Genomic DNA, 17,457 nt, shown 5'->3' with positions numbered 1-17,457 from the left:
GTGAATCATAATCTTTTAACTGGCAGAGGGTCTTCCCTTGATGTTGATGGCTGTTGACTCATCAGGGTGGTGGTTGCTGAAGGTTGGGGTGGCTGGAGCAATTTCTTAAAATAACACAATGAGTTTGCAGCAACAGTTGACACTCCACAAAATTGAAGTTAATCCTCTCAAAGAGTGCTGCTTTATCAAGTAATTCTTAAGAGCCCTGGGATTTTCTGAGTAGTAAAGTAACACTGGCTTCAACTTAAAGTCACCAGATGCATTAGCCCCTCCCAAGAGAATCAGCCTGTCCATTAAAGCTTTGAAGCTATGCATTGCCTTCTCCTCTCTAGCTATGAGAAGTCCTAGATGGCATCTTCTTCCACTGTAAGGCCATTCATCTACATTGACGATCTGTTGTTTAGTGCAGCCTTCATTAATTACCTTCAGATCTGCTGGGCAACTTGCTGCAGCATCTCCATCAGCACTTGCTACCACCTGCACTTTTACATCACAGAGACGGCTTCTTTCCTTAAATCTCATGAACCAAGCTCTGCCAGCTTCAGACTTTTCTGCAGCTTCCTCACCTCTGCCAGCCTCCATTGAACTGAAGAGTTAGGGCCTTACTCTCAATTAGGCCTTGGCTTAAGGGAATATTGTGGCTGGCTTGATCTTCTATCTGGACCATTAAAACTTTATCCCTGTGAGCAATAAGGCGGTTTTGCTTTCCTATCATTAGTGTTCACTGAAGTAGCACTTTTAATTTCCTTCAAAAATGTTTCCTTTGCATTCACATCTTGGCTGTTTAAACCCCTAGCTTTCAGTGCATCTTGGCTTTGACAGGCCTTCCTTACTAAGTTTAATCATTTCTAGCTTTTGATTTAAAGTGAGAAATGTAGGACACTTCCTTTCACTTGAACATTTAGAGGCCATTGTAGAGTTACTAATTGGCCTAATTTCAGTATTGTTTCTCATGAAATAGGGAGGCCTGAGGAGAGGGAGACAGGGTAATGGCCAGTAGACGGAGTGTCAGAACACATACACTTATCAATTAAGTTTGCTGTCTAATACGGGCAGTTTGTGGCACTCCAAAACAATCACAATAGTAACATCAAAACATCACTATCACAAATCACCACAAAAAATAATGAAAAAGTATCAAGTACTGCAAGAATTACCAAAATGTAACAAAGTGAGCAAATGCTGTTGGAAAAATGGCCTGACTTGCTTGACACAGAGTTGTCATAAATCTTCAATCTGTAAAAATCACAGTATCTGCGAAGCACCTTAAAGCAAAGCACAATAAAACAAGATGTGCCTGTGATTCCCTTCTCTGTGGGTTAAGCATCAGAGAATTACCCTCCCCCATTCTGTACAGTCCTACAGGGACTCTGAAGGCCGAAGGCTCAAGGAGACTCTCTCCCAAACAAATTTGAGTAGTGTCCTAAGAGCAGAGAAATCAGTTGGCGCCCATCATTCTTGCAGTGGCACTGTTAATTCCTGCTTCCTAGATCCCTGGGCTGCGCTGCTTTCTATCATCTTACCTTGGCCTTGTTCTCAGGTCTTTTTATTATTTCTATGAACTACTCAGAATCCTTCTACTAAACCCCCACTTCATTTAATAAGCCATGGTAAATTTTTGGTACTTGCAAAACAAGCAAAAGAAAAAAAGCTAACAGAGAAAAGGAAGGAGGGAGGGAGGGAAGGAGGGAGGGAAGGAAGGAAGGAAGGAGGGAGGGAAGGAGGGAGGGAGGAGGGAGGGAGGAGGGAGGGAAGGAGGGAAGGAAGGAAGGAGGGAGGGAGGGAAGGAGGGAGGGAAGGAGGGATGAAGGAGGGAGGGAGGAGGGAGGGAGGGAGGAAGGAGGGAGGGAGGAGGGAGGGAAGGAGGGAGGGAAGGAGGGAGGAAGGAGGGAGGGAGGAGGGAGGGAGGGAGGGAGGAAGGAAGGAGGGAAGGAGGGAAGGAGGGAGGGAGGGAGGAGGGAGGGAAGGAGGGAGGAAGGAGGAAGGAGGGAGGGAGAAGGGAGGGAAGGAGGGAGGGAGGGGGAAGAAATGCAAGGCATATACGTAATTTTTAGTTTTCTAGGAGCCTCACGGAAGTAAAAAGAAACAGATGAAATCAGTTTTAATGCTAGGCTTTAAACCAATACATCCACACTACCATTATTTAAGTATGCAATCAATATGAAAAAAGAGATATCTTACTTTTCTCATTCTGAGACTTTAAAATATGGTATTTTACACTTACAGCCCATCTCAGCTCAGACACTAAGTTCACTAAAATGTGAAATGTGGTCCTTACAAAAGAATAAAATGTGGATAATGGGAAATGTTTTACACTGCCTTTTTAGGTTTAACTAAAATTAAGTATTTAGTTCCTCAGTCACATCAGCTGCCCTTCAAGCGCCCAGCAGTGCGTGCGAGCAGGCTGACTGTGCTGGCCGGGCAGCCTTAGAAGTGACTGGCTGCAAGACTGACACGACGCAGGAGACTTTTTCTTGATGGATCTAGTAATCGGAAGGAATTGGAGGTTTTCATACTTCCAACAAATTCCATTACAGAAGGATTCAAAACTGTGTAAAGACCTATAAAAATATGTCTTCCCCAAAATGTGTCCTTGGCTGTGTAACTGAAACAGGTCAACACTTCATTGAGTGTGAGATCTATCCTCTGTGTTCCACAATTTAGTAGCATAGAGATCAAGGAGTTGTCTCCCCTGTCAGGGAGTTTAATTCAAAATCAAAATTACTATTACTCTTAAATCACTTCTCATTTATTGCATTTTTGAAGGGTGGGAAGAGACTTTCGGGATGTTTTAACTTTATTTTACTGTCAAATAAAAATGTAGGAATCTGAGGAGCAGGCCGAGGAAGCCGACCTTTACCCCTCAGACACCAACAAGCGCTGTAAGTTTTGGAATAGAAGAGTGACGCAACGAAGCCGGTGTTTCAGGAAAACGGATCCGAATCCAGTGTGCAAGCGGACTGGTTGCAACAGTCCCGCAGGAAAGGTGTGGAGCTTCTAGCATCCTCAGCTGGCACGCGTGAGCTCTTTTTTTCTGCCAGGAATTGTTTTCCTCTTAATCAGACAAGACCTAGCTCATAGTCAACTCTGTTTCCTGGACGCAGATGGCAGCTGGGTCACTCCACCCACCTCTGCTCCCACAGAACTTCAAAATCCTGAGCGGAAGTCAAGTTCATAGACAGAAAATAGACTAGTGCTTTTCTGGTAGGAGGGAATGGGGAGTTACTGTTTCATAAGTACAGTTTCTGTTTTGCAAGATGGAACGTGTTCTGGGGTGCATGGGAGAGATGGTAGAACAAAACTGGATGACTGGAGGCCGTTTCCACAGGCTGATTCCTCCCTGGTGACAGTACCGTCAGATTTCAACTTAAACGCCACACCTTTCAGTGCCCTTCCCTCCGCCGGGCCAGAAGGTACCCTCGGGAACTCCATGCTTGTCTTACAGGGTTCTTCTTTCTTCCATGGCACCCGCCAGACTGTCAACTCCAGGACACGGTGATCACGCATTTCTATGCCCCTCCGTGGCCCGGCGATCAGTCCAGTGTCACATTCGCTAGTGTCTCACATAGTTAGGAAGGAGTTTTTTTTATAACTACTGACCATTTTAGACTGACTTCATCTTCTCCACTGAAAACGAGTGCGGGGACAGGGCCACGTTTCTATCCAGTTTCCCAGATCTCAGCTCTAACACTGACTAGCTGTGTGAACTCTGCCAAGTCCTCGGCCTCTCTGGGCCTCAGATTCCCTGACTACATGCTGACAGTACTTTCAGAGTTTCGATGAGGATTCAATAATACACTTTTTTGCTTTTCAGGAAAAAAAATAAGTAATTACTATTATTTAATACACGAAAAGATTATTAATACACATAAATATTAATTATTAAATACTAATACACATAAGGTACCCAGCATCAGAATTGGGCATTTAGTGCACCGCTGTCAGGTGAAACGCTACTCCGTTGGGGGTCTTCCAAAGCGGAGCCCCTGTGAATAACGTCTTTAGGTGGCACACGGGGCACCGAAGCCATCATCTTTTCAATTCTTTGGATTAAAATGAGGTTGTCTTCTCCTCCTTAGGTATCTTTGCCTAATGACAGCACCGCCCCATGACGTCATGCAACGCGGAGTAACGACAGCACCGCCCCCATGACGTCATCCTGACCAGAAAACCGTCATCGCACGTACAGTGACGCAGGACACAGGAAGCCCGCCATCCACCTTAGAAGCGTGAAACGGTCCGGGCGGGAGGGTGCAGCAACCTTCTCAAAGGTCTCACCGGGACTCCCGGGTCCGCCATGCGCGACAGGCCCGGGTCCGCGAGGCTGGGCGGCCCTGCCCGGCGCGCGACCTGAGGGGGCCGGGACGCCCTCGGGGAAGGCGGCCAGGGCGCGGGCCTCCCGACGGCGGCCTCTTCGGGGTCTCCCTCCCGGCGTTAGGTGACTCTCGCTTCGGCCGCCGAGCCCTTACCTCGTGAGGGGAGCGCTCCCTGGAGGCGACGTGCGCGCCGAGCCCGGCACGCTTTCCCGCGCGAGACACGGAGGCGGAGCCACCAAGCACTAGGCGACGAGCTGCGTAAGGCGACGCCGCCACGTACGCAGCAGCGCGCATGCGCTACGAGACTAGCGGTGGAACGCGGACCCAAGGAGAGCCAGCATGGCGGCGGAGCGCAAGACTAAGTTGTCCAAGAACCTTCTGCGCATGAAGGTGCGGGGACGCGGGGAGGGCAGGCTGAGCGGCAGAGATTCCTGGTCTCCCTGACCTGTCCGGAGCCGAGGCAGCGGGAGTGCGAGGGCACTGGAGAGGCCGCCGGGGGCCTCCAGCTCTTGCAGCCATTCATTCACTTAGCGCCTGCTCTGCGTTAGGCACCGGGAACCGGATTACAAATCCGACAGATTCTCCCTTAAAGCCCGCGGTCGTGTAGGAGAGACACACGTAAGCAAGCGTTAGAAGTCAGCGTACTGAGTGTGGCGATGCTACAAGCGCCGGGAGTCCTGGGAACTTACTTGGGCTTCTGCGGGAAGTGACCCTTAAGTAGGTCGGAGCGGGGGGCGGGGGGCTTGCGACATCAATTGAGGGAAAAGTTAGTTCAGAAGTCTGAGGGACAAAAGCCAAAATTTAGTTGAGATTTCTAAAAACTAAAGACAATTCAAAATATCCAAAAGGTAAGTAGGAAGAAATGGATCTGGGAAAGTAGCCAGTGGTCACGACATGCAAGGAATTTTAGACCAGATTTAAGGATTTTCATTTTTCTCTGTTTTGTGAGCATTGGAAAGCTGTTGAGCACAGGGAACAGTAATCATTATTTCTGCTTTTTACTTTCCAAGTTATTGTAACCACCCTGCGGTGAATACATTGGTGACAGACTCCACAGGGGAGAAAATTGCAGTCAGAAAGACCAACTAGAAGTTCTGATGATCTGGTGAGGGCTGCAATGGCAGCAGGAAGAGAGAAAATTATAGCATTTAAAGTGACAGTTATGTCACCCAAGTTTAAGAAAAATTGATTTTTTGAAGTGAAATTAAATCAGTTTAGATTGGGAAGTTTAAAGGGGGACAAAAAAAGTTTGATAAAATGAATACAGGAATTAAAACGGAAATACCAAAGCCTTAAAACTTAAATAATAACAGTAGCTAACATTTATCTTTCTTGTATGTGTCAGGTTCTGTTCTAAGAGCTTTGCATATGTTAACCTGTGAAATCCATAAAATAATCTTTTGAGGTGGGTATGGTTATTCTTTTTCATTTGCAGCCACCGAAACAGTATCTTACCCACAGTTAGACAACTAATATGTAGTGTAGACAGGAATCAAACTCAGGCAGTCTGGCTCCAAAGCCCCTGATCTTAATTAGTACCCTGTACTACTTGTCAGTAAACACTACTTATAGGTAAGTAGTTAGATATCATGTTTAGAGTATAGTGGAATTTCCAGGAAAGGACATAAATAATGTTTTGAAAGATTGGAAAATAAACGTTGCTTGTACAAGATCTGAATGGAGTTGAGCTAGATTGTAACTGGGGATGAATAGGGTGAATGAGGGCAGAGAGTAAATGTAGCATGATTTACAAAGTACTTCTTTCATACATATTAGCAAAGTTTGAGTCTTCACTGAGCAGAGTTTTCTTTGGCTTACAGTTTGTGATGTAGATTTCAGAGTGGAGTGGATTGGCAAAGCAGACATTGAAAAGACTTTAGCAGTGCTTTTTACTCTTGGAATAAGTCAAGTGAAGATGTGCTGGGTGATTAGGGGTCAGACCAAAGATCTGACTCGAGTTAGGAAGGAAAAAGTTAGCTTTAAAAATATATCTCCCCATACCCAAGTGATTGTTGGAAACTAAACTGGACATTGGAAACAAAGGAGGAGGGGAGGATTACTCAGATTCTCTAGTTGGGTTAGCAACTTCAGTTGTTAGTGAGAAAGAACTTACTGGCAGGATAGCAGGAGACACTATGCGCATAGAATGACATGTCCAGTCCGGTGAAAAGGAATGGAGCAGCGGCATTAGGTCGTAGTACCCAGTGCAGCTGTCACCCAGAGCTAAGTACAGAACAGGAAGGAATGGGCTGATTGACGACCTAATACTGACTCACATGTTTTCAAATATACTTGAAAGTCTCTGACTTAGCTATTGAAGCCTAGAGGGTAATACTGATGGCACGTAGAAAGTGAAGGATGTAGGTGGAAGGCCTGTCAGTGCAATGAAATTGTTGTAGAGAGGGCACTTATCCATGAATTTAGCTCTTTTGGACACTTAGACAGGAGTTGAAGAACTTTTCCTGTAAAGGGACAGATACATAGGCTTGTGGGCCAGTCACTATTGCAACTACTCCCCTCTGCCACTGTGGCTCAGAACTAAATGAGCATGGCTTTATTTCAATAAAACTTTATTAAACAGTGGAAGTCCAGCCTCGGGACTGTAGTTTGTCATACCTGCTTTAGGCCCTTAGTTGTGAGTAAAGCTAATCACTAGCTTTAGAGTGTGTTCTTAGATGTTGTAGAATCAGGAGAATTGGTTTGCAACTCAAATCTGGAGTTTTTTATTCATATTCACAGGATGTTCTATCCTTTCCATGTGTACAGAATATATATATATATAGAGAGAGAGAGAGAGAGAAAGAGAGAGAATTATTTTGTATACCACAGATAATATCTACTTGACTAAAAATGGCAGATTAAAAGGCAGTTGGGCAAGATTAGTGAATTTCACAAAAAAAAAAATCTATAAGTGATGAAATGAGGCATCTGGGTTTAAAGACAACCATCCAAGAAAGGGAGTCTGGGAAAAATAAGACAAGTCTGGACTCACATTCAGAGAACTTTATTATTGAACTCGTGTACCGGGTGCAGCCTGGGTGCCAATGTTCAAAGATGAACACGAGCCATGGTCTGCTGTACAGAATCACTCTCTTTCCTCTGCTGGCCTGTTTTGAATTGAGCCTCTGCACGTTTTAGAATAAAGAGTAGCCATAGAGGCGATCAGCATTTCAGAGGATAAATGTTAAGTGGGGAGCGGGCTTACAGATACAGCTTTGCGTCAGTCTGTGTTTATAGGGCCCTTATACGCATTCATTATCATACTGGTACTGGTGAGGGAGATAACCCAGATACAGGCCCTACCCTGAAGGTCTCCAGAAATGCTTAAGATAGTCAGCAAATTAAAAGTGTGGTGAGACTATTTGAAGGGGCCATGTGAAGCATCCAAGAGAGATACCAATCTTGCTTGCAGTTGTCAGAAATTCTTTCAATGAGGTGGAGCAGGTTTACCTGTGTCACGAGGGCCAGGAGTTGGCCGAGTGGAAGAGGGTAAGCAGGACATTGCAGACCACGGTCAGCAGGTGCAGAGAATCCCTGGGCTCCGCGGGGCAGGGACAGAGTCAGGAAGTCCTGCCTCTCGTCCTCTTACTGCCCCTCGCACTCTCTCTCTCGGCCTGACTGTCCTGATTTTAGTCTTGTCTCGGCTCTTCTTCACTGGCGATTACGCCAAACTGGAATATTTACTGTGATACTTACTGAATAGTTTTTTGTGTCCTGCTTCATTAAATCAGACAAACTAAAATGTGGTAAAGATCTTTTTGAAGTCTTCTAAAAGAAGTACACATGTCACTTTTTTGTGTCATCTGGCAGGCTCGCTGCTATTCTAGTGTGATGCTGAGCTGTTTGGTCGCTCCCCCCGCCCCCTGCGGCCTCACCCATGAGGTGGGATCCCTGGAGAAATGAGGGAGAACAAGTGGAAGAGTAAAGTTATTTGAGTTTTACTCAAGTCTACGTTGGGGAAATTAGTTGCTGACACTGATTTTGGTTTTTGTTTTGTTTTGACAGTTCATGCAAAGGGGACTGGACTCGGAAACCAAGAAACGGCTAGAAGAGGAAGAAAAGAAAATCATTAGTGAAGAGCATTGGTACTTGGATCTGCCAGAGCTGAAAGAGAAAGAGTAGGTTTATTAGACATTATATTGGTGATGCTTTGGGCACTCAGAGGGAAATTACTGTAAATGTGACATCATTCCAGTGACTTAAAGCCTGTAAAATAGTATCTGTTCAGTTTCTGGAGTCAGCTTTACAAATAGTTTTCTAAAATTATTAAACCTGTAAGAGTTCTACTTGGATCTATACATTTTTAGTGGCCCAGCCATTTTTTATGACACTGTTCTTTTTTTACATTGAATAAAGGATTCTAGTAATAACTGGGGACTTTGATGAGAATCTAGAATGCGATCCTTGTCATATGAAGTCCCACAGATCAGCCCTACCCAGTTTTGTTTGAGTAACAGAGTTCTTCCTGAGGCTAAGCTTTAAATGCAGGTCAAGAGTTTTTTGTTTCTTTCTTTTTTAAAAAAAAAATTTTACTACTTTTAGTACTAGTCATGTTAGCTATTTATTGAGTCTGCAGTATGTGTGCCAGGAACTGGGCCAAGTGCATCCCATCTCAATTATTTAATCCTCTTAGCAGTTTTCAGAGCTGACTGCTACCATTCCATCGATTTTATAGTTGAGAAAACTGAGGCCTAAGAGAAAGTAGCTAGCACAGAGCCATTGCTGAAGCTGGGATGACGCAGCAGACCATTCCTCTCCCGCCTCTGAGCTTGGTTGGTACCTGATAATGTCGTTTTGAATGAAAGAGTAATGGATTCACATCATCCATTAATATATCTAAATTCTTCAGGAAGCTGTTTATCATTTTCCCTTGATGTGTTCTTTCATAAGCTCTGTGGTGTGGTAGTTTTACTTAAACGTCAAATGGCTGAAGAGGCTGCTTATTATCTTCAGGCACATTTACATTTTTCCTTTTTGTACCTTAGAATTTATTTCTTGTTTTTAACATGTTATATGCCTGTGTTGATTTGGTGGACTTTCTCTGGATCTTTCTGGAAGGTCAGATATCCTCTAAAGACAGCAAGTATGTCTCACCAGGAGGGGTGGGGGAAGGCACTTCATGCGTTTGCTCCTCTCCTTGCTTTTCTCTGCTGCTTCTCAGAAGCACGATGTCGGCAAGGAAGGGGAAGGTAATGCCCGAAATGGCGTGGATTTGGGAGCAGGGTGGTGTGGGAAGGGACCACTGATTGCTGACTGGTAAGAAGCTATAAATTAGCTTTATGCCTTGACTAAACTTGCTCAAAATATTGTTACTTTTATTGAAGGCAAGACAGTTTCTATCTTCTTTTCAGTATTTTTCTTTCCCCCTCCCAGGAAAATGTCCTTTGGGTTCTTTTCCTAGGAGGTAAATATCTCAGTCCATTTGAGCTGCTATGCAAAATACCACAAACTGGGTAACTTAGAAACAACAGAAATTTGCTTCTCACAGTTCCGGGGGCTGGAAGTCTGAGAGCAAGGTGCCGGCATGGTCCTGTTTGGTGAGGGCCCTCTTCTGGGTTCACAGCCAGCACCGCGCTGTGTCCTCAGCTGGTGGAAGGGGCTTAGGGGTCTCTGTGAGGACCCTTATGAGGCCCTAGCCCCATTGGTGAAGGCCCCACCCTCCGTACTGAGGCCGCCTCCCAGAGACCTCCTCACCTAATACCGTCATATCTCTGGAGCTTAGGATTTCAACATTCGAATTTTGTGGAGGGCACAGCATTCGGGCATAGCAGTAAGTAATCATCTTCAGTCATTCAGCATATTTTTTCGTATGGGTATGTGTATCAGTTTAGGGTGTTTGCAGGAAAAGATGACACCGTCATAGTGGGTAATTTGAGGAGAGTGTGACAGAGACCACCAAGTTGTGGGTAGGGCACAGGGGGGCCACGAGGGAGAGTGCATACCTCGTGGCTTGTGTGGTGAGAGGAATGACCACTCCAGGCTCAGAGGGTCAAGGGGATAGAGTGGTTCCTGAATCTGAAGATGGGCTGTGTGGAGAGAGCATCTTACAAGAGCTGCTGCCTTCATTGAGGACACAGCCGGCCTAAGGTGATCCTGCCAGGAGGGAGCCAGGCTCAGAGAGCAGAAGAGCCCCTCCGTGTATTACCCTGAAGTCAGCCTCCCAGGGCACGGAGTGGGGGAGACGATGGGCGGGATGATCTGGGAAGGTAGACAGGTATGTCTTGGGTTTTTTTTTTATAATCCCAACAGGGAGCCAGTGGATTGAATTAGTTGATCAAGCAGATGGGCTCTGGAGTCCGGCAGGCCTGGGATTGATGCCCATTTCTGCCACTTGATTACAGTTGTGACACTAGGCAAGTTGTTTAACCCATCTTTTGTCGTTTGTATATTGGGTATGATACCTGTCACGTAATACATTATGAGGAATAAATGAGGTAATATATGTGAAGCAGTCACCACAGTGTCAGGCATAAAGCACATTAAATGTTGGCAATACGTGTATTTCCTTATACTTGAATATTATAAAATTCACTCATTCTTTTTTGCTCATTTGTGTTTGTGCATCTTCCCTGGGTTATGTCGTCTGAATTATTCCAAAAGGTCACTGCGCTCTGTGCAATTGGAGATGTCACTGGGTGTACGCTCTGGCAGTCTAGCGGTTGCCATTTATAATGTCAGTTGTACCAGGCTATGAATCAGTGATGACGATTAGGGCTACTCAGTGTTCACACCTCCCCTTGGGGCCACCCCTAGCCAGTGACCAGTCTGTGTAGGGGAATGAGGATCTGACTGCTTTGCCTCAACTTGGAACAACTTCCTGGTTCTGCAGCTCCTCACAGGGGCTGAGGCCTTAGCGTGGCCACAGCTCAGGTCAGTTTCTCCCTCTGCCCAGTCATGCTGTCCTCACACCCTTACAGGGGCATCTCCCAGACAGCACTGCCCAATAAAACTTCTGCACGTAACTCAGGGAAACAGCCTGCTACAAGATGCTTAGTATACATTCCTGGGGGTAGAATTTACCAGGTGGAAAGTTGTGCTTTGTTGCTGCTGTGTGGTTTTCCTGCAGAGGACAAGCCCCACTGTAGAGGATGTGATAGAGCCGGTGTAACGACGCCTTTGCCATAGGATGTTTAGAAAATGTTTTTGCTGTTGTGCTTCCTATGCTCATGACCTATGTCCTGGTGATGTTAGGAGCTGTGAGATCCAAGGCTGTATCCTACTTGCAGACTAACAACTCAGCCTGCCACAGTTCCATGGATGCTGGTAGAAGGTACAAGGCTCCCGGGTCGAAGTCAGAGGACTTTATTACTCACAGCACAGCAAGAGCATCATATTTGTGTCATATCCCCTTTTTTGGAGTGATGCTATCACAAGCCAAGGCAGGCCTGCTGCCAGCAGAAGCTAGAGAGACAAGGAATGAGTTCTCCCCTGCAGCCTCTGGAGGGAGCACAGCCCTGCCAGTACCTTGACTTTGGTGCAGCAGAATTGATTTCAGACTTGCAGAATATAAGGTCATAAATTTCTGTTGCTTTACCCCACCAATTTTGTAGTTATTTCTTACAGCAGCCCAGCAAACTAATGCACCAAGTAATTGTTTTCCTACTGGAAGCTGATATTTACCCCTGACACCATGTACAGCCTAGTATTTGGCCAGAGAGTCAAGGGGACTCAATATGCAGATTCCAGAATTCCTTTCTGTATCTCCCTTTCTCTGGTATCTTGACCCACATAGTTCAGCCACCTCTGTAGCCCCAGATTTCAGTTTGTGGCTGCAGTGAAAATGCTCTGGGCTTCTGCTCCCTGCTCCAAAGTCACGAAGTCACCTCCAGTCCGAGGGTGGGCGTTCATAGAGCTCACTTCATTTGGCTTTCTTCTTGCAAGCATCACAGCCCTGTGCTTTGCTCATTCATTGTTTCCTATTTTGTCTTGTTTTATAACTGGTTATAGTAGGAATACTAGTTTGGTACCAGTTACAGCCAGGAGTAGAATGACCTGTTTCATTCTTATCCATTGTATGATATAAGCCTCTTTTTTATTATCTGGCACCTCTGAAGTGTATCCTCCATGAGAGCAGAGACTCTTTTACTCATTCTTGCAGCTTCTAGAATAGTGCCTAGACCACAGTTTGGTTTAGTAAGTGTTTGTTGAGTGAGTGAATGAGTGTGCCTTAACAAGAAGCAGGGAGTACTTCCTGCCAAAGAACCCATGGAGGCCAAGTATTTGCTCTCCTAGCATGCTTTATGGCTGATAGCCGGAATGTAGTCAGATATGCTCCCCTGGGATTGGGGTCATCAGCTGGTGACTCGGAGGAGAATCCCTTTTGGAGACTGAAGCACCCATTCCTCCCTCCTGTTTCCAGGGCAACAGTGGCCTCCCTGGTGCCTTCCGTGATGTCCAGTGTTTACACATAAGCGACATTTTTACTAGGGTAGTTTTGAAGGATGATTTAGGTTTTGGGTTGATCACCCAGCTACCCTTATTTCTGTGCATTTTCTAGTTCTGCTCATCTGGCTTTCCCATTGATGCTGTGACATACCCAGTGTGCTTACTCCAAATTCTCTCCTTAAGTCACCCAGGATCAGTCACTGTTGTTCACAGCTAAGAGGTCCAACTAATACACTCTCTTTAAAGCTGCCCAGGACCCTGATTTCTGGGTATTTAATAAGGGGTGTAAATGTCAAGGAAGTGTTGCTTCAAATTTGGAAAATTCAGGTTTATTGCAAACACTGTAGGTCTCTACATTATGTAGGTATTTATGCAAATTAAATGTAGTGTTTACAAGAGGCTGTGCCTCCAGCCTGCAGCTCTCATCTCTTCAATTTTTTCTTTCCTGGCCAGATTCATCAGTTTTTATTTCAAGCCCTATGTTAAAGTCTTACTGTATTTTTCCTTGATTCTGCTGAGAGCCAAAAGATCAGTTTTTCATTTGAAACCTTGACTTTTATTTGCTGTGCTTTGTTATAAGTAGACATGCTATTAATACAGGTTTATTTCCTGTTTAGGAGTTTCATAATAGAAGAGCAGAGTTTCTTGTTATGTGAAGATCTTCTCTATGGAAGAATGTCATTCAGAGGATTTAATCCTGAGGTTGAGGTATTAAATATAATTGCTTCAAATTTTTAAATTTTCCAATTGAATTCTTTTCTGCTAATAATTGGGTTTAGGTCTTTCCCCGGCAGGTACCATTTCTCCTCATTATATAGAAAATAATAAGTCTTGAAATCTCGCCATAGCTATTTAAAGAAATTGCAGGCGTTGCAGTCTATTTTATGGTAGAATTGAGTAGATAATTTAATATAGCAGTATACATTGCCACTGTGAATGTTAGAATTTCAGCTCAAGTCTTTTACAGGAAAGTCAAGATTTTATTCAAATGGTGCTATTATGAAAAATTATTTTCTGCCATCTATAAATGTATTTTTTCTAATGGAAAATGTTACTTAAAAATTGAATAATTGGACGTTTTAATGGATAGGTTTTAATCCAAGCTTATAAATAGATTTTTTAATGAATCCTTTGGAAAGTTTGTTTGAAAAGTAAATATTCACCTTATATAAATGAGGTATTCATTTGAATTTTCCTGCCTCAGGTTTGTAGAGAAGCACAGACCTTCATTCAACAAATATTTATTAGAACTCTGGCTGGTGCGTTAAAAACCATCCTCTCAGGTACTCAGCCAACCAAGTGGAGGTTTGTGATATGAAGCTTTAGTAGTGTAACTATCACTTGCAGAAGGGTTTCTTGGTGCTGGCACTCCTGACGTTTGGAGATAGATCATTCTCATCGTCGGCACCCTCCCATGGGTCGTGGAGTGTTTCAGCATCCCTGGTCCCTACCCGCTAGGTGCCGGCAGTGTGCGCACCCACATACCCCGGTTATGACAACCAAAAATGCATCCAGATATTCCAGGCATTGCCAAAGGTCTCTTCCTGAGCCTTGGAGGGACCAAGGTTGAAAAGCACATGTGTAAGGATGTGTGGAGAGGACCGCAGTTACCAAGCTAATTGCCAGTTTATTTAAAGATGACAGGTTGGGTTTTTTTCCCCCCTTTTTTTAAGGGAATATGATGACTAAGGTGTTCTATTAATTTATACAAAATCAGCACCAAAAAGTGTTTGTTTTTAATATATACTTCCCTTGTTTTGGCTGCTTAAAGCTTTAGATTAGGAAGGCGGTGAGGTAAAGGGATGGGGGGGAGCCGAGATTTTAAGTGTGTGATGCCCAGAGGCTAAGGTTGTGGGTAGACAGGCACTCCATGCTGATCGGGTTATGACGGGGAACAAGTTGATCCTGACCTCCGAGCCTGATGTGGGGGTTATCAGAAGACAACTTTAATCACTGGCACTCCATAGCACAGAGTACTCTCTCTGGGAAAAGGTTGTGAATTGTTTGGTTTGGAGATCTGAGCTGTCATGAAATGTGAGAAAAAAGGTCACTATACCTGCTTATGAAAAGGATGATAACAATTTGAGAACACTTATTTCATTATAAAAAGGATGTACTTAGAACACATTTTTAATATTGTGTGTGTCTCTAGGGCCTCCTAGCATGGAATTTACTTATTCAGTAAGTATTTCCTCTGTACCTGTGGTGCATCAGCCCTCTGGAAGCACTTAGAGGCAGTAGGGAACCAAAGTCTGCCCTCACAGAGCTCCTAATCCCCAAATTATTTTCTTTTCGGTCCTTTAAACCTCAGAAAAGCTAGTTGAAACAGATTTCTCTTCTTTCCCATCTTTGTCCTGCCTTTGCTATAAAGAAGGGATTGTACTTTTTTTTTAATCTGTCAGAGGGTAACTGTCAAAAAAACGTGGAAGAAAGAGGTGGAGGAGAGACTCAGGCCTAAGGACAGCACGTGGGAAGCGTCATCCACCCTCATGTCTGGGGGCTGGGCAAGTCCTCCCCGTTGTACCAGCGCCAGCCTTCCCGCTCTTCCATCCAGTAATTTGCTGCCCCCACCACCAACTGCACCTAAAATTACTCTTGACTGTGGCATGTCTTACATTTGGCTCAGAGGTGGAAGTTTGAAGGAAACCTGAAAGTTTACTTCTTATTTTCCCCTGCTCTCTGGAGTGTGTTAGCAGTGTGCCCCCAGTAAGTGTAAGTAATTAATGAGATTTATAATGTGAAATACAATTTCAGTTCATTAACAGTAAGTCTGATCTAGTTCGGCTTTGTCTTAATTCAGAGCTGGCTTCTCTTGGCACCTGGTAGAATCAAGTTTCACAGAAAAATCCCTTATAAGTTTTGGCGAGTCCTGTAGATTCTGCAACTTCTGCTCGCTACCTTCAAGTACATGTGGTACCAGTTCCCTTAACAAGCCTTTCCCAGCCCCTATAGTCAGCATTGTATTTTTTCAGAAATTAATGCTTCAGATGAATGCTAAGAACAAAGCAGAGGAAGCTGAAGATGAAACAGTGGAGCTTGACGTGTCAGATGAAGAAATGGCTAGAAGGTAACCGTTACCTTGGGGCACGTTGTAATCTGGGCCCAGCAGTCACTGGCTGGCTCCTGGACCCCCCTCTTCCCCCCGGGCACCATAGCTTTGAAGGGTGTGCGCCTGCCGGAAGGCGATCCCTGCACTCTAACAGGGCCAGGACGGCTTCAGACCTGTCACAGGCTGGCCATTGAAGACCCATGTCCAACACCTCTCCTAATACACATTTTAAAATGCACGTCTCAATTTATTTAGGATAATGCAAAAACAAAAAATAGCAAGAACTTAGTTATTTGTAGAGAAGTTCATAAATGTTTAAATCAGATTGTTTCTTTTGGTCAGTTTTGGGTTTCTTATTTGTTGCATATTTGGTTTGATATTCTTGACAAGACTTGATTCCTGTCTTTTTTATTTGAAATTAAACTTAGACTCTGTGTCATCTTAACAGATATGAGACCTTGGTGGGGACAATTGGAAAAAAGTTCACCAGAAAAAGAGACCGTGCCAATTATGAAGAAGATGAAAACGGAGACATAAAACCAGTTACAGCAAAGAAGATGTTCTTAAAGCCCCAAGATTAAAATGGGTGGCCTTACAGTGTGGCTCAGGGACTCTTTGTGAGAGTTAGCACATTTTGAAATGCCTTCTGATGCTTTCTCTATAGTTGCTAATATTATAATGTTTATTTGTACAGAAATGTATAATATTGGAAACATGCTGTTTTGAAACAGATATGTAATGGATGTTATACATCCTTTCCTTTAGTATTCATCAAGAATGGATTTTTAGCCCTGATCTTCAAATGTAGATAGGCACCTGATTGCTTCCTAAAGATTTTTTTTATCTCAAATTTTTTTTAATAGAGCTCTGCAGTCACTAACCTTGAATTGATGCATAAATATGAAGAGCTATTATTTAAGTTGCCCTTATGTGTATAGTTTATTTTCAATTATTTATCATGTCTAGCCAATTTATACATATGTTTGGGAATAAAATGTCAGAAGAATTTATTATATGTAAATTCATCAAGAACAAACATGCCTGTCCAGCCTGAAGTTTTAGCATGCTAGCAAGTCATTGTCCATTGTGGAATTAGGGCTTTTTGTTTAAAGACTTTAATTTTGTTTTAATTTCCTTAATAAACATGTTTTCATATACTTTTCCTATTCTCTTTTACTTTAAAATAACAATTCTGCTCTAATTCACTTTTGGAAGTCTTACCCAAATAGTAACTTTTAAAAACCCAGCCATTAATTTAGAATATTGTGATATAATTGGTTGAAACATAAGAAATTATCTCTTGTGGGTCAAAACAACCATCAGTCTCTTCTGGTACAGCCCCGTAGGGTACACCTAGGCCCACCATCTAGTCTGAACCTTGGTCTAAATAGTGCAGAAGTGTGTATATGTGTGTCTGTCTGGGGAAAGTACCTAGAACTTCTAAAAATAATGATTTTGTTTAATTTGTTCTAGCAACTATATGATGTGCATGTCTCCTCTCTCTCTGAATCTCCGTAGATTTTGATTGCTCTGTGACCTCAGCTCTTTGGTGAGTTAATGAGAAAAATTGTGAATTTGACGTTAATCTGGCACCTATCTTCGTGAAGGTAGGAGCAGTTGATCTTCCAGTTCTGCATCCTGGGGCAGGAGCCCCAGTTCTTCCCAGAGCGTTACCAGCACTGCAGTCCATAGATTTGTGGTATGGCT

The 17,457-nt window shown here is 43.9% G+C and overlaps 1 protein-coding gene and 1 long non-coding RNA gene across 3 annotated transcripts; one reads left to right on the top strand and one right to left on the bottom strand.

The window, feature by feature from the left end:
• Positions 1–2,731: 2,731 nt before the first annotated feature.
• On the bottom strand, positions 2,732–4,542 carry LOC140846946 (uncharacterized). The gene is made up of 2 exons (XR_012126504.1): positions 4,470–4,542; positions 2,732–3,806 (listed from the first exon to the last, which is right to left on the bottom strand). It is a non-coding gene; the product is annotated as an uncharacterized lncRNA (long non-coding RNA).
• MPHOSPH6 (M-phase phosphoprotein 6) lies at positions 4,519–16,907 on the top strand. Of its 2 annotated transcripts, none has more exons than XM_017665847.3 (5): positions 4,519–4,706; positions 8,322–8,434; positions 13,319–13,409; positions 15,674–15,768; positions 16,199–16,907. In XM_017665847.3, the coding sequence occupies exons 1-5, from the start codon at positions 4,656–4,658 to the stop codon at positions 16,329–16,331; spliced, it is 483 nt and encodes a 160-aa protein (XP_017521336.1). In that variant the 5' UTR covers positions 4,519–4,655; the 3' UTR covers positions 16,332–16,907. The 2 variants fall into 2 exon arrangements, with proteins under 2 accessions (XP_017521336.1, XP_073081545.1); XM_073225444.1 differs by lacking the exon at positions 4,519–4,706 and adding an exon at positions 4,764–4,934.
• The last annotated feature ends 550 nt before the right edge of the window (positions 16,908–17,457 follow it).

This window comes from Manis javanica, chromosome 17, assembly GCF_040802235.1.
Source record: "Manis javanica isolate MJ-LG chromosome 17, MJ_LKY, whole genome shotgun sequence".
NCBI classification, from domain to species: domain Eukaryota; kingdom Metazoa; phylum Chordata; class Mammalia; order Pholidota; family Manidae; genus Manis; species Manis javanica.
This window is presented reverse-complemented; position numbering and strand designations above follow the sequence as displayed.

Excerpts from the sequence above, each read along its gene's own strand:
- MPHOSPH6 (XM_017665847.3), top strand. The coding sequence starts at position 4,656 with ATGGCGGCGGAGCGCAAGACTAAGTTGTCCAAGAACCTTCTGCGCATG. Across the intron at positions 8,435-13,318 it reads CCAGAGCTGAAAGAGAAAGA|GAGTTTCATAATAGAAGAGC; the intron begins GTAGGTTTATTA and ends TTTCCTGTTTAG. Across the intron at positions 15,769-16,198 it reads GATGAAGAAATGGCTAGAAG|ATATGAGACCTTGGTGGGGA; the intron begins GTAACCGTTACC and ends TCATCTTAACAG.